Source organism: Pongo pygmaeus, chromosome 14, assembly GCF_028885625.2.
Source record: "Pongo pygmaeus isolate AG05252 chromosome 14, NHGRI_mPonPyg2-v2.0_pri, whole genome shotgun sequence".
NCBI lineage: Eukaryota > Metazoa > Chordata > Mammalia > Primates > Hominidae > Pongo > Pongo pygmaeus.
In genome coordinates this window covers 86422075-86443799 of record NC_072387.2, presented here as the reverse complement: position 1 = coordinate 86443799, position 21725 = coordinate 86422075, and the positions used below count along the sequence as shown (strand labels likewise).

The 21725-nt window shown below is 38.1% G+C and overlaps 1 protein-coding gene across 1 annotated transcript; it reads left to right on the top strand.

Moving 5' to 3' along the window:
- The first annotated feature begins 1056 nt into the window (after window positions 1–1056).
- On the top strand, window positions 1057–21430 carry FBXL3 (F-box and leucine rich repeat protein 3). Its single transcript, XM_054446383.2, has 5 exons — window positions 1057–1189; window positions 6112–6460; window positions 9273–9395; window positions 12426–12597; window positions 18896–21430. Exons 2-5 carry the CDS (start codon window positions 6113–6115, stop codon window positions 19537–19539), a joined length of 1287 nt encoding a protein of 428 aa, XP_054302358.1. The 5' UTR covers window positions 1057–1189; window position 6112; the 3' UTR covers window positions 19540–21430.
- The last annotated feature ends 295 nt before the right edge of the window (window positions 21431–21725 follow it).

The window sequence follows — 21725 nt, the reverse complement described above, 5'->3', positions numbered from 1 at the left end:
TCTTTTTTTTTTGGAGGTGTAGAGAGGAATGGCGCATGATTCAACTTAATGATATTGCACCTAAGAATGTTTCTAACTTTAAGAAAACGCAGCATCAAAAAACCCAAACTTTAAAACAAGTCAACTAGGTAGCAGTTACACAAAAAGATGCCTTGATTTACAAAAGGATTCACCAGAGGTTTTCTTTTCAGCAGCTTTGTAATCCTTTACTTTCCCCATTGCGTTTCAAGAGCTATTTACAAATTTCAGGACTCTATTTCATAAAGCAAATGTCGTTTTTAAAATGTAATAACTCTAATGATAAAAGTTACTTTAGAAATATTGGGAAATACAAATATTTGAAAAACAAAAACCATCTGCAATCCCAGCGTTAATACTGTCACTATTCTGGTACATTTCCTTGGCATCTTTCAAGCACCACTTATGCACATCGATGCGCGGATCTTCGGAGACCGTATTTAACCCCTCGGTTTCAGGCATCCGGGGCGGCCACCAGCGGGCCGCGGTCCCCAGCAGGCTCCGGCGACACTCCTTCCTTTCTTTTTTCTGCTCCACCTCCCCAAACCTTCCAGTTTCAGCCACAGATAGTCTCTTCCACATATAGCTAGCTTCAGCCCTCCCACATTCCATCTCAAAACAACAAAAAAAATCCCCTTCAAGCGGAAGTCACATCTCTGGCAGGAAAGCAGAGGCTCGTCCCACAGCGAGGAGGCTGGGGCGGCCGCAGCGCGCGCTCCCGCTTGGGCGCGGCCCCACTCCCGCCGGGCTCCGCCCCTCCCCGCCCCCTCCCCGCCCTCTTGGGCGGGGACGCGCCAGGGAAGCGCGCGGCCGCGAGCCCTGGGCGCCATTTTAGACTCGCTGCCTGTGGCCCAGGCGCAGGAAGCTTACGCGGTGGCACCGCTCGCTGAGGTAGTCTCTCGCGGCGCCGGGGATCCCTGAACAAGGACGCAGACAGCGCGGGACTGAGAAGGAAAGCTTCTCTCTGGGCAGCCAGAGCCGCAAAGGTGGAGCCGCGTTGGCGCCCTCCGCGGGACCAGCGCCTCGGATGCGGGCGGAGCGCGGGGGGCCGCGGCTGCGGGAGCGCGAAGCGGGGGGCCAGGGGCGCCTCATGTGAGAGCCGCGGGACCTGCAGCCGCCGCCGTCCCCGGAGCACGGGGTGGTGTGTGGGGGAAGCCGCCCCCGGCAGCAGGTAACGGCGGAGGGGCAAGGCCGAGCCCCGCTGCGACGGCGGAGCCGGGGAGGGACCGCGGACCGTCTGTGGGCGGGCCGGGGCGGGGGGGAGGGGGCGCGGGGTCCGGGGCGCGCGCGGGCCGCTCTTCAGGAGTGCCGGGCGGGGCGCGGCACCCAGACCTTGGAGCTTGCTTGGGGGCGTTTCCCCGCCGTGCCTGCTTCCAAACATGTCAACAAGGCGTGGTGCGTGTGCGGCGGCCGCCTGCAGCCTGCCCGCGATGCCGCCGCTCCCGGGCTCGCCGCGCTCCTGCCCGGCTTTATGACCCTTGGCGGGGGCTGGTGACAGGCACCGTGGAGCTCGCACTCTGTGGGGCTCTCCCGGCGTCGGCTACGCCCGTGCTGGTAGCTTGAGCAATGAGGCACTGAAATGTCAAAGCAAACTGCCCAGGGTGGGGCGCATGAGAAATGTCAGGGGAAGCCAATTGGTGGGGAGGTGGCGCAGGGAGGAGGGGACGCCCCCGCCGCTTAGCCAGGCGAAAAACTTGGTCAACTTGCGTTGAGCGGCTTCGCGTCTGCCTTTGGAGTGGGCAGTCCTTTAGGTGGGCTTGCAGACAGGGGTCAGGAAGCAGCCCAGTAAATGGTCTGTATCTCCAAGCTGAGAGATGAGAGTGATTATTTTTATTTTGTCGTTGCTAATGATGTCCAGTTGAGTGACCCAAATTTTTTAGTTAGAATCCTCCTTTTCTAACTTGAAAAAAAAGTAACTTAGTTTCTGTTATCTCTGAAATATTTATAAAAATGCCATCAACTATCAGTTATCTATCTATATATATGACCTGTAGACAGATTTTCGCCACTGTGCGCTCTCTAACCATTTAGTTGTGAGTTAACCTCTTTATAGTGTTTTATTCTTGTAGTTCAGCCAAAGAATGCATATTAATTTGATATTAGTAAAAGCAGAACAGAAAGGAACTCTGATGCCAAAATAGGGTTTTTAGAATTAACTACAAATGGGCATTTAAAATTACTGCATGCCCAGTGTAAAAGTGCCTAATACAACGATGCACACGGCTAGCTGTTCACTTCCGGTCTTTACCTAATGATGAAGTTGATCGCTTCTTTCAAAGTTCTTTTTTTTTTTTTTTTTTGAGACAAGGACTCACTTTGTCACCCAGGCTGGAGTGCAGTGGCGCGATCTCGGCTCTAGCGATCCTCCCACCCCAGGCTCCCTAGTAGCTGAGACTACAGGCGTGGGCCACCATGCCCTGCTAATTTTTGTATTTTTTGTAGAGACGGGTTTCATCGTGTTGCCCAGGCTGGTCTCGAACTACTGAGCTCAAGCGATCCGCCCGCCTTGTCCTCCGAAAGTGCTGGGATTACAGGCGTGGCCCACCGCGCCCACCTCGAAAGTTTATGGAACACAGAGTTAGTTCACTAACTCTTTGTGCTGCTCAGCTAGTCTGTGGTCTTTCCTCAATAGTTTGCTATTTAGCAATTTGTAGTCATACCAGTCCCTCACCAAAAGCTGTGGTGGCCTAAGTTGCATTATTTGGGGCCTAGAAACTTTGCAGGAAATTAAACTGCCAGAGTCCTGAAGAGGCCTAGTTTTGGTGCTCCAGATTTCTAGAGTCTAGAATGTCTCATTGATGTTTATAGTACAGCTTGGCCCTCCATACTTCTGTTCAAATATAAGAGGTGTTTTCACTTTGACAAAAGTAGGAATTATAGGGTCCATTGATGTAAATTATTTGCAGGCTGGAAGATGCTCTGAGATGTTTAATTTTCTGTATAGCAGAGTTTCATGTGTAAATAGATTTAATAAGATACTATTAAAGTAGTGTAAAATTTTTCATACATAATGAAACCAACTTGGAAAAATTGACATTTAAAATTTTAAGTGTCCACTCACTTATGCTATTTTCATGCACAAATGAGGATAGTGCAGAGGATATTTTTATTGGAATTTGGCCTTACATTTTTTTCCATTGCTTAATGCACTATAATTGTGACATAGACATATTATGTATGACAATTAACAGACTTAATTCAGCTATTTGTAAACTGGTAAGTTCTTAAATGCTTTGGTGATCATACAGTGTTTTTATATCTAGATCAAGAGATACTGTCCCTTAGTGTTGCATACTGTTAAAAAAAATTTTGTCAACTTTTTTAACCTGAACTTGGAAAGGTATTTAAGTACATTTTATTTAAAACAGTACTATAATAGACAAAAGAAAGTTTCTATTTTTAGGACCAGCAAAGTATTTATTAGCAAAGACTATTATGTGAATAAGGCTACCATTTTATTTTTGTTTATATATCCATATACTGTAAAGTAAAATGAATCATTCCGTCTTTAAGTTGTCTAGTTCTGGTTTTAGAAGACTGTTCTCCAGAAACAGGCAATCAGTATTCTATAATAAGGTGTAGAAATTGCGAAGACTGTCATTCTTTTTTGAATCTCTGTATCTCAAAATCGTGAGTAGTTTTAGGTGGTCAGAAGAGAAATTATAAGCTTTGGATAGCAAACACTTTGTTCTTTGACCCAAATTTTATATACTAAAATTAAAGTAAGCCTTCAGGGTAAGTTAAAGCAGAAAAATGGGTCATAATAACAGTGTTACCTCAGCCTCTAGTGAGGGATTATTATAAGAGACTTAATATTAAAGATTACAGTGTAGATTATACACTTGTCTCTAAACATAAAAAAAAAAATCTATTCTCAGAGTCACACATAATTTCCAGTCTTCCATCAGACTACCTTCTTGCTGTCACCTCTGTCATTCTGTTTTCTCTCTTGTTTTCTCCCTGATCAGTAGGGTATACGTAATATATTTTATTCACATAGTTGGGAATAGGAGCAGTGAAGAATAGGCAGTTTATTGCACATATGCTAAGACGTCTTAGACTGACTTTCATGGCATTAAAGTCAGAGGCCTCTGCCATTCTCTTTTTACTCTCCAGCCCTCAATCCTCTTTCACCAGTTTTGCGAGGTACTGGATGGAGAAAGTCTGCAGAAACATTTGTTTTACAGTAATGCATATGCATATCCTTCATCTCACACAGGAATGAGAAATTCTTTTATGCTGATAGGCCAGAGGAGAGTTGGAGCAACAAGCCATCTTTCTGAAAGGTTGTGACCCCAAGTTTAGGTCGAAACCACTACCCTGCCAGAACTGTTCTCAAGTATTACAGGCTCTAAACTAACTACCAGTGAGTGGTCTGCAGCCATTTAGTTTAGAGCCTGCTATACTTTTCCAACAAACAAATCAAAACAAGACCTTTTAAAAAGTCCAATTACAGAGTAATGCATTGATAGTAAAAGAAATGTGTAAAACATAAAAAGGGAAAAGATATTTGCAAGAAAACAAATTACCTGTAATCTGCCGTCTACTGTTGGTTACTATAATTCAATGAGTCTACTTCTAGGGTATGTTTTCTTGTACACAAGCTCACTTGCGCTCTCTGTCTCTCCGTTTTAAAGCAAAAATAGAGTCGGGTGTGGTGGTGCATGCAGATACTCTGGAGGCTGAGGTGGAAGGATTGCTTGATCTCAGGAGGTCGAGGCTGCAGTGAGCCATGATCGTGCCACTGCACTCCAGCCTGGGTGACAGAGCGAGACCTCATATGGAATGAATGAGTGAACGGAATGAATGAATGAATCATTCTCTGCCTTCTGGGTAGTAACCCCGGTTTTTAGCGTGTTGTGTACTTTAATGTTGTTAATGCTGGACTGCTTTCCTATACAACAGTCATATCTCAACAGTTCAACAGTCAAATCTCCCCTTTGAAAAGCCTTAATAGTATTGCATTTCTCACAGAAACCCTATGTTTTATTAAACTCATTTTGCAAATTGAAGCACAGGAATATCAAGTAATTTGCTCAAAGCCACATAGCCAGTGAGAGGTAGAGCCAGAATTCAAACCCAAGGGGCTTGGTTCCAGAGCCCATTCTCTTCAGCCATAATACTGTTTTGCCATGAAAAAACTATCTATCTTTCAAAGAAACTAATGGAATGAAAGTGCTAAGAATACATAGAATAAACAAATAGGTATAATTCAGAAACACAACTTGGGGAAAACAGTGCAATAGTAAGTGATGTGTTTGAAGAAGCAGCTACATTCCAGACCAAACAATTCATAGTAGGGGTGGTTTTGCTTATTTTAGGCAGAGTTAAGAAATGTCTGGCAGTAACACATATCATAGCCCAGTGCCTGTCCGTGGCAGGGGGTGATTTCAGGAAGAAACTGTTCCACCTCGGATCATCAGGCACTAAGAGTCTCATAAGGAGCGCACAACCTAGATCCCTCACATGGACAGTTCACAATAAGGTTCTCACTCCTGTAAGAATCGAATGTAGATGCTGATCTGACAGGAGGAGGAGTTCAGACTGTAAAGCTTGCTCACTTCCTGCTATGGGGCCCAGTTCTGGTCCTCAGGCCAGAACCACAGGACCCCTGTATAGACTATTAAATGTGGAACAGCCTTTCTGGAGGTTCTTGGGACCCTAGTTGGCCTCGAATTCAAGAACAAATATCCTTACATGACTTTTAAGAAACCTTTACAAAGTATCGCTGTAGGTTCCCTTTTATATTCATTTTAGTTAAGTTCACCACAACTTTTGAAATATAAATTCTTAGCATGGTTTAAAATCATCATAATCTTTCTCCCATGTAGTATGTACTGTATATTATACTGATAAATGTAGATGTTTAAAAACATATGCCAAAAAAGTATAAAATTTATAAAACCATTGTTGGCCTTCATTGGCATTTTTCATAATAGTTTGTTTTGGTATTCTTGAATTACTGATCCAGTTTTTCCTGCATGTTTGTGTTTGTGTATATAAACACACATCTCAGTGACAGAAGAATGAATTTTGAGTTTATTTCTATTCCAAAGTTGAGTAGGAAAAAAACTGATGCATTTTTCGGAATAGGATGAAACGAGGAGGAAGAGATAGTGACCGTAATTCATCAGAAGAAGGAACTGCAGAGAAATCCAAGAAACTGAGGACTACAAATGAGCATTCTCAGACTTGTGATTGGGGTAATCTCCTTCAGGACATTATTCTCCAAGTATTTAAGTATTTGCCTCTTCTTGACCGGGCTCATGCTTCACAAGTTTGCCGCAACTGGAACCAGGTATTTCACATGCCTGACTTGTGGAGATGTTTTGAATTTGAACTGAATCAGCCAGCTACATCTTATTTGAAAGCTACCCATCCAGAGCTGATCAAACAGATTATTAAAAGACATTCAAACCATCTACAATATGTCAGCTTCAAGGTAATATTTTAAATCCTTCTTTTAAAAAATAAACTATTTTTAGTGGCTTTGTTTCCTAAACCAGTACATCTTCTCATGCCTTTAAAATACTTGCTTTTTCAGGGAAAATGCTTAAAAATTTAGAATTATTGTATACCTTAGAAGCTGTCACAAAATAATTATTATATTTGATGGAGCTAAATTACTCTATATTAATTATTAATAATTTCGTAAAACAGCAAAAGCAGCCACTAAATAAGCTTAAGTCATGATAAAGCCGTGAATTACATTGAATTATTGTGAACGATTTTGAGGAAAAAGAAATATCTAATAAAATAAAAATTGAGAGATTATAATTGAATAGAACTTAATTGCTATTTCTGTCTAACAGGAACTTAGTGTTACTTACTGATGGCTTTTTGAAATGGGATCTTCAAATGAAAAGGAAGCATAGAAACTTTATGTAGAAGATATAGATGAATATATTTTAGAGAGAAATAGAAGAAGGTACATGGAAGAATGCCAAAGGGAACTGTTTATTTCTTTTTGTTGCTGGAAGGAAGGTATTGGAAATCATGCAGTGATGAGATAAATGAAGCAGGTGGCTTTTTGAGATATCCAGAATAATTTAAGAAATCATAGCTGGATGTGGGTACCTGTAGTCCCATAGTCCCAGCTTCTCAGGAGGCTGAGGCGGGAAGATTGCCTGAGCCCAGGAGTTTGAGGTTGCGGTGAGCTATGATTGTGCGGCTGTACTCCAGCCTTGGTGACAGAGCGAGACCCTGTCTCTATTTAAAAAAATAAAAAATCACAGTGGTTTGTGTGAGGCTTGTTGTGTTTTGTTTGGGTGATGAATAATGAAATATGGGCATATTTACTGAATCTTTAAATACCAGATTTTGTGGTAGCAAATAACTTACTGGAAAAAAAAAAAAACAATGCATGAATACTTGATTTATCTGGATGTAGCAATTGCTGAACAGTCCAGGACAAACCTAGGCAAAACAGTAGTTCTTAACCCAGAGCTTCTGGCCATAACTAAAATCTTGTCTTCCCTCGAAGAATGTAATTTCCTCTTAGATGGGGATTACCTGCTTATTCTCCCATGTGTGTCCATGGAGGAGGAGAGAATTGGTGATGGGAATGGTTGGATATGTTTTTGCCTTTTTTCCCAGAAAAATGCACAAAGGCACTTAGGCCACTGATTGCCAGGTTTTACAAATAAAAATATAAGATGAGTATTTAAATTTGAATTTTGGATATTCAATGAATAATTTTTAGTATAGTTACATCCCTTTTAATGTTTGGGACATCTTTAATACTAAAAAATATCTGTTGTTTACCTGAAATTTAATTGGATGTCTAGTATATTATCTTGCGATCCTAACTGGGGGCAAGGGTAGGGGGATCAAACAAAAATTCAGGAGTCATCCCCATACCCCCAGGGAAGAAGTTTAAAGAGGTTTCTGTTTGGTTTTAGTTATCTTTGAGTTGTCTAAGAGTGTTCTAATGGTAAATCGTAAACAAAGATGAGTATAATACAAATACATTCCTCTGATAGTCTTAAAGTCCAGTTCCACCTAGTAGATTTGCTGGGTCATTTTTATTCTTTTACAGCCATGTGATACAATTCAGGTGTATCTAGTATAACCCTCATAAAATCATTTGTGCAAAAGTTTAACATTTTTATTAGGGTTTTTTTTTTTTTTTTAATTTTCCTGAGGAAATAATTACGATTTACAAAAAAGAGTCACATCACAGGATTCTTCTGGGCTCTCCTAATAGTCTTCACTGATTATAGACCAAGGAGGCTTATAGTTAGAATTTTTAGTCTAGAAGAGTGGTTCTCTAACTTTATGTGCATCAAAATCACCTGGAGGGCTTGTAAAGCCAAAAATTGCTGGTCCCACCCCCACAGTTTCTGATTCAGATGGACTGGGTTGGGTATGAACATTTGTTCCCATTTAAGTTCCCAGGTGATGTTGATGCTGCTAGTCCAGGGACCACATATTATCTATAAGTAGCTCTGAAACTAATATAATTAGCACATTAGTTTTACAATCCCCTCTTAACATTTTTGGGATAAAGTAGTGTATATGAATCTGGAAATTAATAATATCCTTTTAACTATCGTTTTAAGGTGCTTCCCAGGAAACAACTAACTTTTTGATGGATGAACTCCTATTTACATCCTTGAGGGATTTTTTTGGCCCTTTACCCTTCCCTTAGGAAATGTCTTTGCAGAAGTATGTGTGAGAATAGCTACATCTTATTTAGTTTAGATTTTCATACCTGACTGGTCCAGTACACTCATTTTACTTCACATTCATCTTTCCATTAATAACATTAATGATGAATCCCAGGTTGTGATACACCTGAACATTTTGAGTAAATACTCAGTTTCTAGTGCATACCATAGACACTGTATTTACATCTATTATGTGATCCACTACCAAATACATAATTATTTTTTAAAGACTATAAATTGATTTACTCCATTAGTTTATACAGTCACTTTGGAATAAATCATTGTAAAAGCCAACATTAAATATGTCTCATCATAATGAAAGCTAGGTCTTCTCTTGACAATTGCCCTTATACTTTTTCAGAGAGACTCAGAAAAGGCTAAGTTGGAGGTGAGGGTGGAGGGTGGATGATTGAAAGACTATTCTTTAAGTTATAATGCAATAAACTAGTAATGATACTTCTATAAAATGAATATGTGTACAGAGAAATATAAATATATACATGAGTAATCTTGAAGTCTGGGTATTTGGGGAAAAAAGTAAAAAAAAATAAAATATTCATGAGTAAACGGTGTTTCTTTTCTAAGGTGGACAGCAGCAAGGAATCAGCTGAAGCAGCTTGTGATATACTATCGCAACTTGTGAATTGCTCTTTAAAAACACTTGGACTTATTTCAACTGCTCGACCAAGCTTTATGGATTTACCAAAGGTATCTGCTCCTTGTGTTTTATTATCTATTACTGAGAAATCCAGTAAAAGTCTAACCTTTTTTTTTTTTGTATTGACAGTGTGAGTATAAGGAAAGTAATATATATACATAATGGAAAACCAGTTACTATTTAGAATGAAAATAAATAGTATTTTTTTAAGCTTTTTTTTTTTTTAAATCACCATACTTCTAAATTGGTATGGTTAAAGAAATTTACAGAGGCGTCTATAGGAAGTATTAAAAGAAATTCAGTAAGTAAAATAGAGTCAAGCATATTAGAAAAAAAGGGACAATAGATACTCATTTTGGGGCTTCCAGAGCAGATTGGTGAAGTTAAAATCAAAGAAAAGTAGAGAGTGCCAGTATTGAGAGCAGGTATAGCTTCTCAAATCTTTTGGCAAATGTTCTGTAAAGATTCAGTCTTGACCAAAGTTAGTATCAGCACAGTTTAGATTAATTTACAGACTTAAAGACATCCTTTCTTTGGGTGAAAAGTTAACATATATTCATATATATGTTCTAACATGATCCTGCACATAATCAGAGATCGTGTCTCTCTCTCACAACTGTTCTCTTAAAATACAAAAATAAGAAGCGTGCATTTTTAGAAAGGCAACTGGTAAAGGTGTCTGAATATGTTAGCTAATGGTTAATAGGTTAGTATCCAACAATAATTTGATATTTTTTTCCCAGAAGACACTGAAAACTAAAATATAGACACCCTTTTAAGTACCTAGTAGTTTAATGTACTAGGATGATTGAGGAGGGAATATGACTAAATTGAATATATAACCCAAGTGGTTGTTTCAGTGGAATGTCTGTACCAAATAAATCACCAGTTGATGTCAAAGTCTTAATTGATTTTGAAATATTTTCATTACATATGTATATTTTGAGATAAAATGTTTTTCTTGTATAAAATAAGGGAAATGGGCAGGAGAATCTGATTATCTTAATATTTTAAGATCCTAAGTACAGAAGTTAGATGATCGTGGTACTCCGACTTAATGTGTAAAAATCTTCTGAATAGCCTCCTAAATTTTGGATTTCTATCCCTTTTTCAAATTCGGGGTGATTCTAAGTCTCCTCTTCCTGTGAGCAGTCCAGGTGATTCTGATTAAGATGGTTAAAGGAACTCATGCTAAGAAATACTAGTTACATGGTATATGGTATAATGCCACCTTCAAGCTTCAAATAGGAAATGAAACAATCTGAATTGATTTTTAGTGTACCTACCATAGCTAAAATACAAATATACATACTGACTCATTTGGTATGTATGTATACCATATTAAAAGATATGTTGAACATAATCTAATTTTCTTTTTTTTCTTATCACTATGCATATATCTAGTACTAATTTGGGAACCATGAATGGAGCTAATGGAAAGAATGCTTCTTCCCTTATTAAGTGAGTCTAGGATACTTAATACTGTTTTTCTTTTTTTCTTTTCTTTTTATGGCTTTGGTAGAAGATTGAAATAGGGCGTTGCAATATTTTGGAAATCCTGAGAGAACTGAAGAGAACATAGAAGAAATGTTTTTGTCCACAGCTAAATTGGGGAAATGGGGAAAGACGTCAGTGATGCAGTCATTAGACTGCAAATGAAATATGTTTGTACAAGATATAATTGAGTTTGATATGAAAATATTAGGAGAAAAATGTGAACATTTAAGTAGTTAAATAGTTACTTAATCAAAATCTAGTTAGCCAGTTATTTAATCACAGTAGGGAAAAAGTAAATTAGGGAATTGTGACCAAGAAGGTAGTGTTTTGGTTGGGTGTGGTAGCTCACAGCTATAATCAGAGTACTTTGGGAAGCCGAGGCAGGAGGTTCCCTTGTGGCCAGGAGTTCGAGATCAGCCTGGGCAGCATAGCAAGACCCATCTCTACAAAAAAAAAAAGTTAGCTGGGTATGGTGGCTCACACCTGTAGTCTTAGCTACTAGGGAGGATGAAACAGGATTGCTTAAGTTCAGGAGTTCAAAGTTGTAGTGAGCTAAGGAGGTGCCAGTGCACTCCAGCCTGGGTGACAAGAACAATACTCCGTCTCAAAAAAAAAAAAGTAATGTTTCATTATACTTTCTTGTCTCTTAGCCTGCCCTCATCCTTTTTCACTCCTGTAGAGAATTTATAAAGCTAACTGGAGCATGAAGTTGGTTTTGTAGAGAGGAATGTGTTAGACCACGTATTAGCCTTTCTTCACTCTCGTGGATTCTTTGCCCAGTGGTTTCAGCTCATATCTTAGCTCCGATTGAGAGCTGCATACTTTGAGAATGCTTTAATTCCTGTTTGCCTACATTGATTCCTTTAGGTCAAATTCTGTCCAACAGATATATACATATATGTGTGTGTGTGTATGTGTGTATACACACATATGTACATACATACAAATACACATATACACATATATGATGAATGATACTCTGGTGCTTTTGTGGATCAAAATACAATAAAATAGAAGACTTGAAAATATTGTAGATAACATTTGACAGAGTTTTAAACTTGGAATTTTAAGTATTTTGATTGTTTTATAATCAAATTTTCTATGAGTTTTCATATCTCAAATGAGTCTGTCATAGATTTTGAATAAATTATTAATTTTTAATGATGGTGTTAATAGTTACTATTTAGTGGTCATAACTATCAAACAGAAAAGAAATGCAGTTTAGTGTTATAGAACACTAGGGTTTCCAGATATGGCAAAATGAAGTGTCTGAGAGAGAGTCTCATCCTGGGTTCCAGAATTCTTCTTTTTACTTACCAGTGGTTTCTCTGATTTAGAGACATTTATCCTGAGGCTTGAAATGCTTTTTTCCCCCACACATAAATAGACTCTTCTCAAAGATGACAGATAGTCACCTATTTTTACCATATTCCCAACAACAGAGTGAAGGTGTGCCACCCCTAAAACATTTACAAAATATTAATATGTCATTATGGTTCAGATAAACTGTAGTACTAGGAAACCCCTTGATTCTCATTTCTAAAAATTGAAATAATTTTTTTTTTTTTTTTTTTGCTTTTCAGTCTCACTTTATCTCTGCACTGACAGTTGTGTTCGTAAACTCCAAATCCCTGTCTTCGCTTAAGATAGATGATACTCCAGTAGATGATCCATCTCTCAAAGTACTAGTGGCCAACAATAGTGATACACTCAAGCTGTTGAAAATGAGCAGCTGTCCTCATGTCTCTCCAGCAGGTATGTTGTGTTTTTTTGCTGGACACATTTTAGTAAAATGCATTGCTATGTTCAAATTAGAAAAAACTATGATCATTAACCTTGAAGGTGGATTCACATGACTGCTTCATCTCTAAAATATTTTTAATGTGGTAATAGAATAGCATAAGTTCTGTAGGGTTACTAGCCTAGACACTGACTTTCAGCTTATTTTCTAATCTTATTTGATAAATTTATGAATAGCACATGCTAGAAAATGAACAGGAAAAAAAAGAGGAAAGGACAGTATGAGGTCAGTCTGAGGTGCCCCATTAATTACAATAGAGTTTTTTCTCATTGTAGTTGAGGTAATAGGGTAGGTTTTGAGTCAGAGCAGTCATATAATTGCTTTTCTTCTCACTATGTAGAGGGAGAAGAGTTGTACTAAGTTGTACAACTCTTGTACAACTAAGTTGTACTAAGTGGTAGCCTTAGATTTTGCAAGATGATGTTTTTCTTAAGTTGAATTTTGGAGCCAAGAACCCATCAAATGCGAGAAGAGCATTATAAAAGCTCTTTCCAGTTTCTCTTACATAGGATTTTCTGAGCATTACTACATTATTCAGTTTGAGATTACTTAAATTCCAGGTGATTTGTATTGAAAAGAGAGTATAAACCCTACTACTGTATTATACTACTGTCTGCTGCTTCATTTCTGACTCCTCCCACTATTGACATATTTGCTGATCCTTTAGCTGTGTTATTTGGGAAACCTGTTCTTTAAGGTATAGTGACAAATTTTTGATCTTTAAAAAAACACTTCCAACCTTCTTGCCATCGCCAAAGGTCAGCCTTCTCCCAAGAAATGATTCCATTTTAGATGGAGATTGCTTGCTCATTCTCCCAAGTCTCCTTGCTCATTCTCTTTTTCTCCCACAGGAGGCTCCTGGTGATGAGAATGGCTAGGTCTATTGTATTTTCTTAGCCCTCGCTGCCACTTACAGATTACCACTGAAGCTATTATAAAACAGAAGTTAAGAATAGGCTTTGGCAGTTAGTTCTTATATGACCTTGATTACATTTTTCTATTTACTGTATAGCTCAGCTCTCAGAGTAAAGTTCATGCTTCCTGGCTTCATAGTGTACAAGGTCCTTTTGTATGTTGACCTCCACCTGTCTCTTGCTGGTCACTCACGTGGAGCTTTTACTTGGGTCCTATGGAACTACAGATTTTTGTTTGTACCTTTGTTTGTGGTTGCTCAGTACACTTTACCCTGTGGAATAATTGCTCAAATGTTTTAACTTCACCTTGCTAACTCCAGCCAGCCCAGGCTTCAGAATTCAGCTCAGATGTGATCTGTGTTGACCCACCTGTCAACATAGGAGAAGAAGGGAACTTCTCCTTTCTGGTTGAGATTTCCCACCTGTGTATTTCCAGAACACTCTGAACATTATTGCTAGCATTTACCACATTGTATGAGTCTTTATGTCTCTGATTTCTCTGTAAAACTGTGAGTTCATAGTTGTCTTTATTCTGGTATATCCTGTGTTCATTCATTTTTATTAAATATACACAACAGTTCTGATAGTATAGTATAAGCTTGCCTGATCCCACTTAATTGTGGGATCTGCCGAATGGGTTCACCTTGTCCGTTGTCCACACAGAACCGATTTATCAAGATGGGAATTGCAATGAAGAAAGAGTAATTAACGCAGAGCCGGCTGTGTGGGAGATTAGAGTTTTGTTATTACTCAAATCAGTCTTCCCAAGCATTTGGAGATCAGAATTTTTAAAGATAACTTGGCAGATAGGGGCTTGGGAAGTGGTGATTGGTCAGTTTGGAGATGGAATCATAGGGGGTCAGAGTTAGGTTTTCTTAATGTCTTCTGTTCCTAGGTGCCATGGCAGAACTGGTTGGCCCAGATTACCAGTCTGGATGGTGTCAGCTGATCCGTCTAGCACAGGGTTTGCAAAATATGTCAAGCACTGTTCTTAGGTTTTACAATAATGATGTTATTGCCAGGAGCAATTTGGGGAGGTTCAGACTCTTGGAGCCAGAGGCTTCATGACCCCCACATTGTAATTTCTAATCTTGTAGCTAGTTTGGAAGTCCTGCAAAGGCAGACTGGACCCCAGGCAAGAAGGAGGGGTCTTTTTGTGAAAGGGCGGTTACCAGTTTTGTTTCAGAGTCAAACCATGAACCGAATTCCTTCCCAAAGTTAGCTCGGCCTATGCCCAGGAATGAACAAGGGCAGCTTAAGGGTTTAGAAGCAAGATAGAGTCGGTTAGGTCTGATTTCTTTCACGGTCATAATTTTGCAAAGTTGGTTTCATAATGACTTTTGGACTAGTTCTTCAGGAAAGGAAGGGAAGAGAAAGAATACTTTTTAATACAGCTGGGCACGTTGGCTCACGTCTATTAATCCCAGCACTTTGGGAGGCCGAGGCGGGCAGATCACGAGGTCAAGAGATCCAGACCATCCTGGCCAACATGGTGAAACCCTGTCTCTACTAAAAATACAAAAATTAGCTGGGCATGGTGGTGCATGCCTGTAGTCCCAGCTACTTGGGAGGCTGAGGCAGGAGAATCGTTTGAATCCGGGAGGCGGAGGTTGCAGTGAGCCGAGGTCGCACCACTGTGCTCCAGCCTGGCAACAGAGCGAGACTCTGTCTCAAAAAAAAGAAAGAACGCTTGTAATACTTTCTATTTGAAGAGTATAACCACATAAGATTTCAGTTGAAATGTCATATTTACATATTTTCTATCTATATTTTGCATATTTGGACGGTTTCTCTAAGTTGAAATTAGGGACTGTATTCTGCTTTCCTCACTGAACATTTAATCAATTTTCTTTCCATTTCATGTAGTTGTTATAATTGTCTGTAACTGGACCTCTAGGTTAGTTTGCCTGTTGCTTCCTTAATATTAATTATCAGGTTGAATTAATGAACATTTAGTTACTTAGTTCCCTATAAAGCCAACATTGCATTATAGTTCTAAGGTTGGACACTTGTTTTTACCTTTTTTGCTGTGATTAAAAAAAAAAAAATTGGGTTATAGCAGTTTGCTTGTATTAATTTCTTCCTTAGGGTACATTCTTAAGAAGTGGAAGTCCTAGGACAAAGGGTCTTTGTGCTTTTTGCCATGTTTTTTTTTTCCAAATGAGTTGTATGAATTTATAGTACCACCACTAATCACCAATTTTTTAACAGCTTTATTGGCATATAATTCACAATTCTCATTTAAAATGTACAATTTATTGATTTTTAGTGTATTGATAGAGTAGTGCACGCATCACCACAATTTTAGAACGCTTTTATTATTCTAAAAAGAAACCACATACCTCTTAGCTGTTGCCCCAAAACCTCCATCCCAGCCATCCCTCGACAACCACTAATCTATTTTCTGTCTCTATAGATTTGCCTGTTCTGGACATTTCATATAAATGGAAATCTACCTTTGGACTTATGAATAATGCTGCTGTGCACATTTACGTACAAATTTTGTGTGGACATATGGTTTAATTTCTCTTAGGTATATACCTAGTGATCATATAGTAACTCCCCATTTGAGAAAATGCCAGGCTGTTTTCCAAAGCTGCTGTGTACCACTTTACATATCCACTAGCAGTGTCTTCTAACACTGCTAACATATATGAGCAGCTGTACTATATATCATAATCATGGGCATGATATCTTATGGAATTCACAGATGCTAGGCATTAGGGTGTGGGATCTTGGAGGCCATTTTGAGAATTACGCCTGCCACAACTGCTTTTGTAGTTATTAAATGATACTCCAAAGTTTCTTTCATTTGAATTGTTGGTTACCATTTCCCATGTGTGTGCGTTTTTTTAAAATTATTATTATACTTTAAGTTCTGGAGTACATGTGCAGAACATGCAGGTTTGTTACATAGATACACATGTGCCACAGTGGTTTGCTGCACCCATCAACCTGTCATCTACATTAGGTATTTCTCCTAATGCTATCCCTCCCCTAGCCCCCCAACTCCTGACAGGCACCAGTGTGTGATGTTCCCCTCCCTGTGTCCATGTGTTCTCATTGTTCAACTCCCGCTTATGAGAACATGTGGTGTTTGGTTTTCTGTTCTTGTGTTAGTTTGCTGAGAATGATGGTTTCCAGCTTCATTCATGTCCCTGCAAAGGACATGAACTCATCCTTTTTTATGGCTGCATAGTATTCCATGGTGCATATGTGCCATATTTGCTTTATTTAGTCTATCATTGATGGGCATTTGGGTTGGTTCCAAGTCTTTGCTATTGTGAACAGTGCCACAGTAAACATACATGGGCATGTGTCTATAGAATGATTTATAATCCTTTGGGTATATACCCAGTAATGGTGTTGCTGGGTCAAATGGTATTTCTAGTTCTGGATCCTTGAGGAATTGCCACACTGTCTTCCACAATGGTTGAACTAATTTACACTACCACCAACAGTGTAATAGCGTTCCTTTTTCTCCACATCCTCTCCAGCATCTGTTGTTTGCTGACTTTTTAATGATCGCCATTCTAACTGGCGTGAGATGGTATCAGAACGGGGATGTGCTTAGGTTACCTTGAGTAATTAGAGTATATTTCAAAGTATATAAAATAGCCAGGCGTGGTGGCGTGTGCCTGTAACCCAAGCTACTTGGGAGGCTGAGGCAGGAGAATTGCTTAAACCAGGGAGGCGGAGGTTGCAGTGAGCCAAGATCGCACCCCTGTACTCCATCCTGGGTGGCAGAGCGAGACTCCATCTCAAAACAGAAATAAAGTATATACCTACCTTGCGGAAAACAGAAACTTTGTGGTTGCTGAATACTGAGACATTACTCTCTTTTCTGGTGACTCATTCTGGCAATTCAGTTTATCTCTTCTGATAATTCTAATGCCTATCTTTTCCCACTGTTATAAAGCGATAGCTTATTGGTGGCCTCTGTCTTGTCATTTCCTAAGCAGTAGTTAAGTGCATGGACATAAGACTCACTGAGCCTGTGCTTGTATTGCAGCTTTGCTATTTTTAGCTAGCTGTCTTCACTTCAAAGTAGAAATAATACTTTTCCAGATTTTTAAAATTATTTGTGGGATAACATCTAGTACCTGGCATATTATACTTGTAACAATAAATAGTAGATGAAAGTATGGTGTATGTTTTGTTGTTCCTATCCCTGTTTCTAAACATAAGGAAGAAATGGATTGAGTGGGTTACTTACCAGGTAATATAAAGTGCCTCTTTGGGGTAGAATTCTTATAGTAGGCCGGGTGCAGTGGCTCATGTCTGTAATCCCAGCGCTTTGGGAGGCCAAGACGGGTGGATCACTTGAGGTCAGGAGTTCGATACTATCCTGGCCAACATGGTGAAACCCTGTCTCCACCAAAAATACAAAAATTAGCCAGGCGTGTTGGCATACGCTTGTGGTCCCAGCTACTCAGGAGGCTGAGGCAGGAGAATCGCTTGAACCCGGGAGGCAGAGGCTGCAGTGAGCTGGGATTACACCACTGCACTCCAGCCTGGGCTACAGAGCGAGACTCTGACTCAAAACAAAACAAAAACAGAACTCTTATAGAGAGATCAGACATTGACCTTTGCAATATCATCTGTTGCTAGGATGATAGTTTTGGTAAGTTATAAAGCATAGCACCCTAAGTATAGGGAATCATCTAAGGGAAGTGCTTTCTGGGTATGTTAGAGCTTCAAAAGTCATAATGAATATTTCCATTAATGTGAATTGAGTAGTTATTTTTGACATACTTATTTAGTGATATCTTGGTATTTTTTCTTAAAAGTTTAATAAGCTGCTTATATACTATTAGCAATTAGACTGTTGATCATTTGATAGAAATCTCTAGTTTGTAAATGTTTTATTTCATTACCTAATTCATAGTTTTATATGGTTCTATCTTACTTTGTTTGTATTAGGATTAGGTTTTGAACTTCAAAAAATGTTCTTTGGCCTCCGTTGCAGCGGTCATGTAATTACTTAACCTATAAGTTTAGTGTTAGTAATAACTTTTTAAAAATATGGCACTGTCTGTGCATTACTGGAATGCCCTAACCTTAGTGATGGTGTATTTTTTAAATGACAGAGTTAACTGAGTTTTATTTCTTTTTAATAGATGGGATTTAGAATTGGTTTCATTTTCTTGTAGACAAAATTAGTAATAGATTTTAAATGTTTGTGACTTCCCTTCTAATTCAACTATACAAATTTTAAATTATATAGTTTTGTGGTAAGGGAACTGTGACAAACTTTTGTGGGACATGTACTTGATGGAATTTTTGAACAGATAAACTTTTACAAAAACTTGCAAATAATTTCTTTTTTTCTTTCAAGGTATCCTTTGTGTGGCTGATCAGTGTCATGGCTTAAGAGAACTAGCCCTGAACTACCACTTATTGAGTGATGAGTTGTTACTTGCTTTGTCTTCTGAAAAACATGTTCGATTAGAACATTTGCGCATTGATGTAGTCAGTGAGAATCCTGGACAGACACACTTCCATACTATTCAGAAGAGCAGCTGGGATGCTTTCATCAGACATTCACCCAAAGTGAACTTAGTGATGTATTTTTTTTTATATGAAGAAGAATTTGACCCATTCTTTCGCTATGAAATACCTGCCACCCATCTGTACTTTGGGAGATCAGTAAGCAAAGATGTGCTTGGCCGTGTGGGAATGACATGCCCTAGACTGGTTGAACTCGTAGTGTGTGCAAATGGATTACGGCCACTTGATGAAGAGTTAATTCGCATTGCAGAACGTTGCAAAAATTTGTCAGCTATTGGACTAGGGGAATGTGAAGTCTCATGTAGTGCCTTTGTTGAGTTTGTGAAGATGTGTGGTGGCCGCCTATCTCAGTTATCCATTATGGAAGAAGTACTAATTCCTGACCAAAAGTATAGTTTGGAGCAGATTCACTGGGAAGTGTCCAAGCATCTTGGTAGGGTGTGGTTTCCCGACATGATGCCCACTTGGTAAAAACCGCATGATGTAGGGCATGATGAATAGCACCTTAACTTCAAGCAAATGTATTATAATAAAAGTTCTATTTGCTGTAGTTCTGATATAATTCTACTATTTTGTGGCACAGAAATTTGATATCTTCAGTCAGTATATGTAAAGATTGTTTATTGGAAGACCCATGAATGAGCTTCGGTCAGAAAACTCCATTTGTTTCCTTAGTGTAATAGCAATCATATCTCCGAATTTTTCTTTTTAATGTGGTTCAGATGTGAAAGTAATAACCAGTTATACATATTAAACAGTTTACAGTCTAAAGGAAACAAAACCTATATGTTGTAATATCCAAGAAGTACTAATAGGTTTTCTGAAATGTTATATTCTCTATGCATTTTTTAAAAAATGTAAACTTGACATTTTAGGGTCTTCAGTTACACATACACCTGTTATAAGGTGTTTAATATAGCTCAGGAAAGTGAGCATTTTGTGAGAAAAATGAATATATCATATCTAATGGAAAAGATTGGATGAATGTTCTCAAATGTTACAAAGCTGTTTAAAGAAAAAGGTATATATAAGTAATCGGAACACTTAGAAAACTGATAAATGTCACACAGTGGTATTATAGAAGGATAATACAGAGCCAAGATCAAATTAAAAGACAATAAATGGAACAGAAGGGAGACAATGTTTAGCTTTGTATAAATTTTTAGGTTTGCTCTGTAATCTGCTAAACCATATACATTCTTTTGTGATATGTTACTATGTATGTGGCACTTGAGGCACTGTATGTAAAGGAATGCTTTACTAGTTCTTGGTTTTATCTTTGTTTAAACTAGCTTTAAAGTATAAACAATAATTGAAATGAAAAGCTTACCTATTTTAAAAAGCCAAATTTAAATAAATATAGAACTTTAAAATGTTTATCAGTTGTTTCCATGAAAGAATATTAGTTTCCAGTAAATTTTAGTGATGGCTCACTCACTTTTCTATTTTGGAATTACATAGTTATGTAAGTAGAATTTTTAAAAATCATAAAGGGAGCACCATTGGTACAGTCTAGCATAAACAGCAGATTTTAAAGAGGATATATTTAAGTTCATAATTATATTTTTCAGTAAATATTGCTCAATGAACTGGAAAACTAATAGAAAAACGTCTGCAGTTTTGTGATTGTTAATTTGGTTAAACTGATATATTATTTAAGTTAGGTAACATTTTATATTACTTTCATATGAATAAAGGTAATCCATGCATTGTAGAGTCTATAAAATGTTGAGTTTTTTTAGATGATATAAACTTTGATTCTGGGCACTAGTGCTAGTAGATATTACTACCCTCCTGAGGGAAATCAGAAGTGATTTAACCCCAATGGAATACATTAATTCTTGAAGCGTCTCTTTTCAGTAGTGTGACTTTTAGAAAGTATCTCAGTAGTTAAGGAAGCTAACAGTCTTAGGTGTATTTTTAAAACCGATGGCCTTAAGAATAAAGCAAAAGGCGATTTTCTACATAATTTATGCTTTCCAAAAGTGATGATATGCTCTCCTGCAGCAACATATAAGTGAGAAGAAAAACGGCTTATCTAGATTGGAAAATTAACAGCAATTCTAGTAATATTTTTCTCCTTCTAAATAGTAAAAAGCTCTGATTGTACAAGAATTACCTGTGCTAGTCAAGTGTTTTTTTTTCCTTGAACAACTTTGGAAAAATGGATTTGACAGAACATAATCAGTTCTACTAACCAAAGCTTGTATTTGGAAATTTACTTTTTGTACAAATTGAATTATATAATGCTTAAAATACTTTAAGTCACTTTATAAGCAAAATGCATAGTACTTAATTTGTTTATACTGTAAAGTATATGTTAAATGCTTTTATCACTTTGAGAATAAAAAGTTACTAATGCTGTTGTATTTTACTTTTTAAAAACTACACAAACATTTGACTTTAAACTTAAAAATGTTGTTTCAAATCCATATTTGATGGATATAATATTTAATATTAAACAATGTTTATGATAGACCCGCTTTTTTGAAGATACAAGGTTAGGCTCATGGAACCTATTCTTGAAATAAGCTCTGATGCCTAAAGAAATAGGAAATTTAAAACCTACCATGAAATATAAATTTTTAAATTTTTATACAGAAAATAATAGGTTCTTTCTGCATTCAGAATGAGAACTTATAAAACACATTATTTAG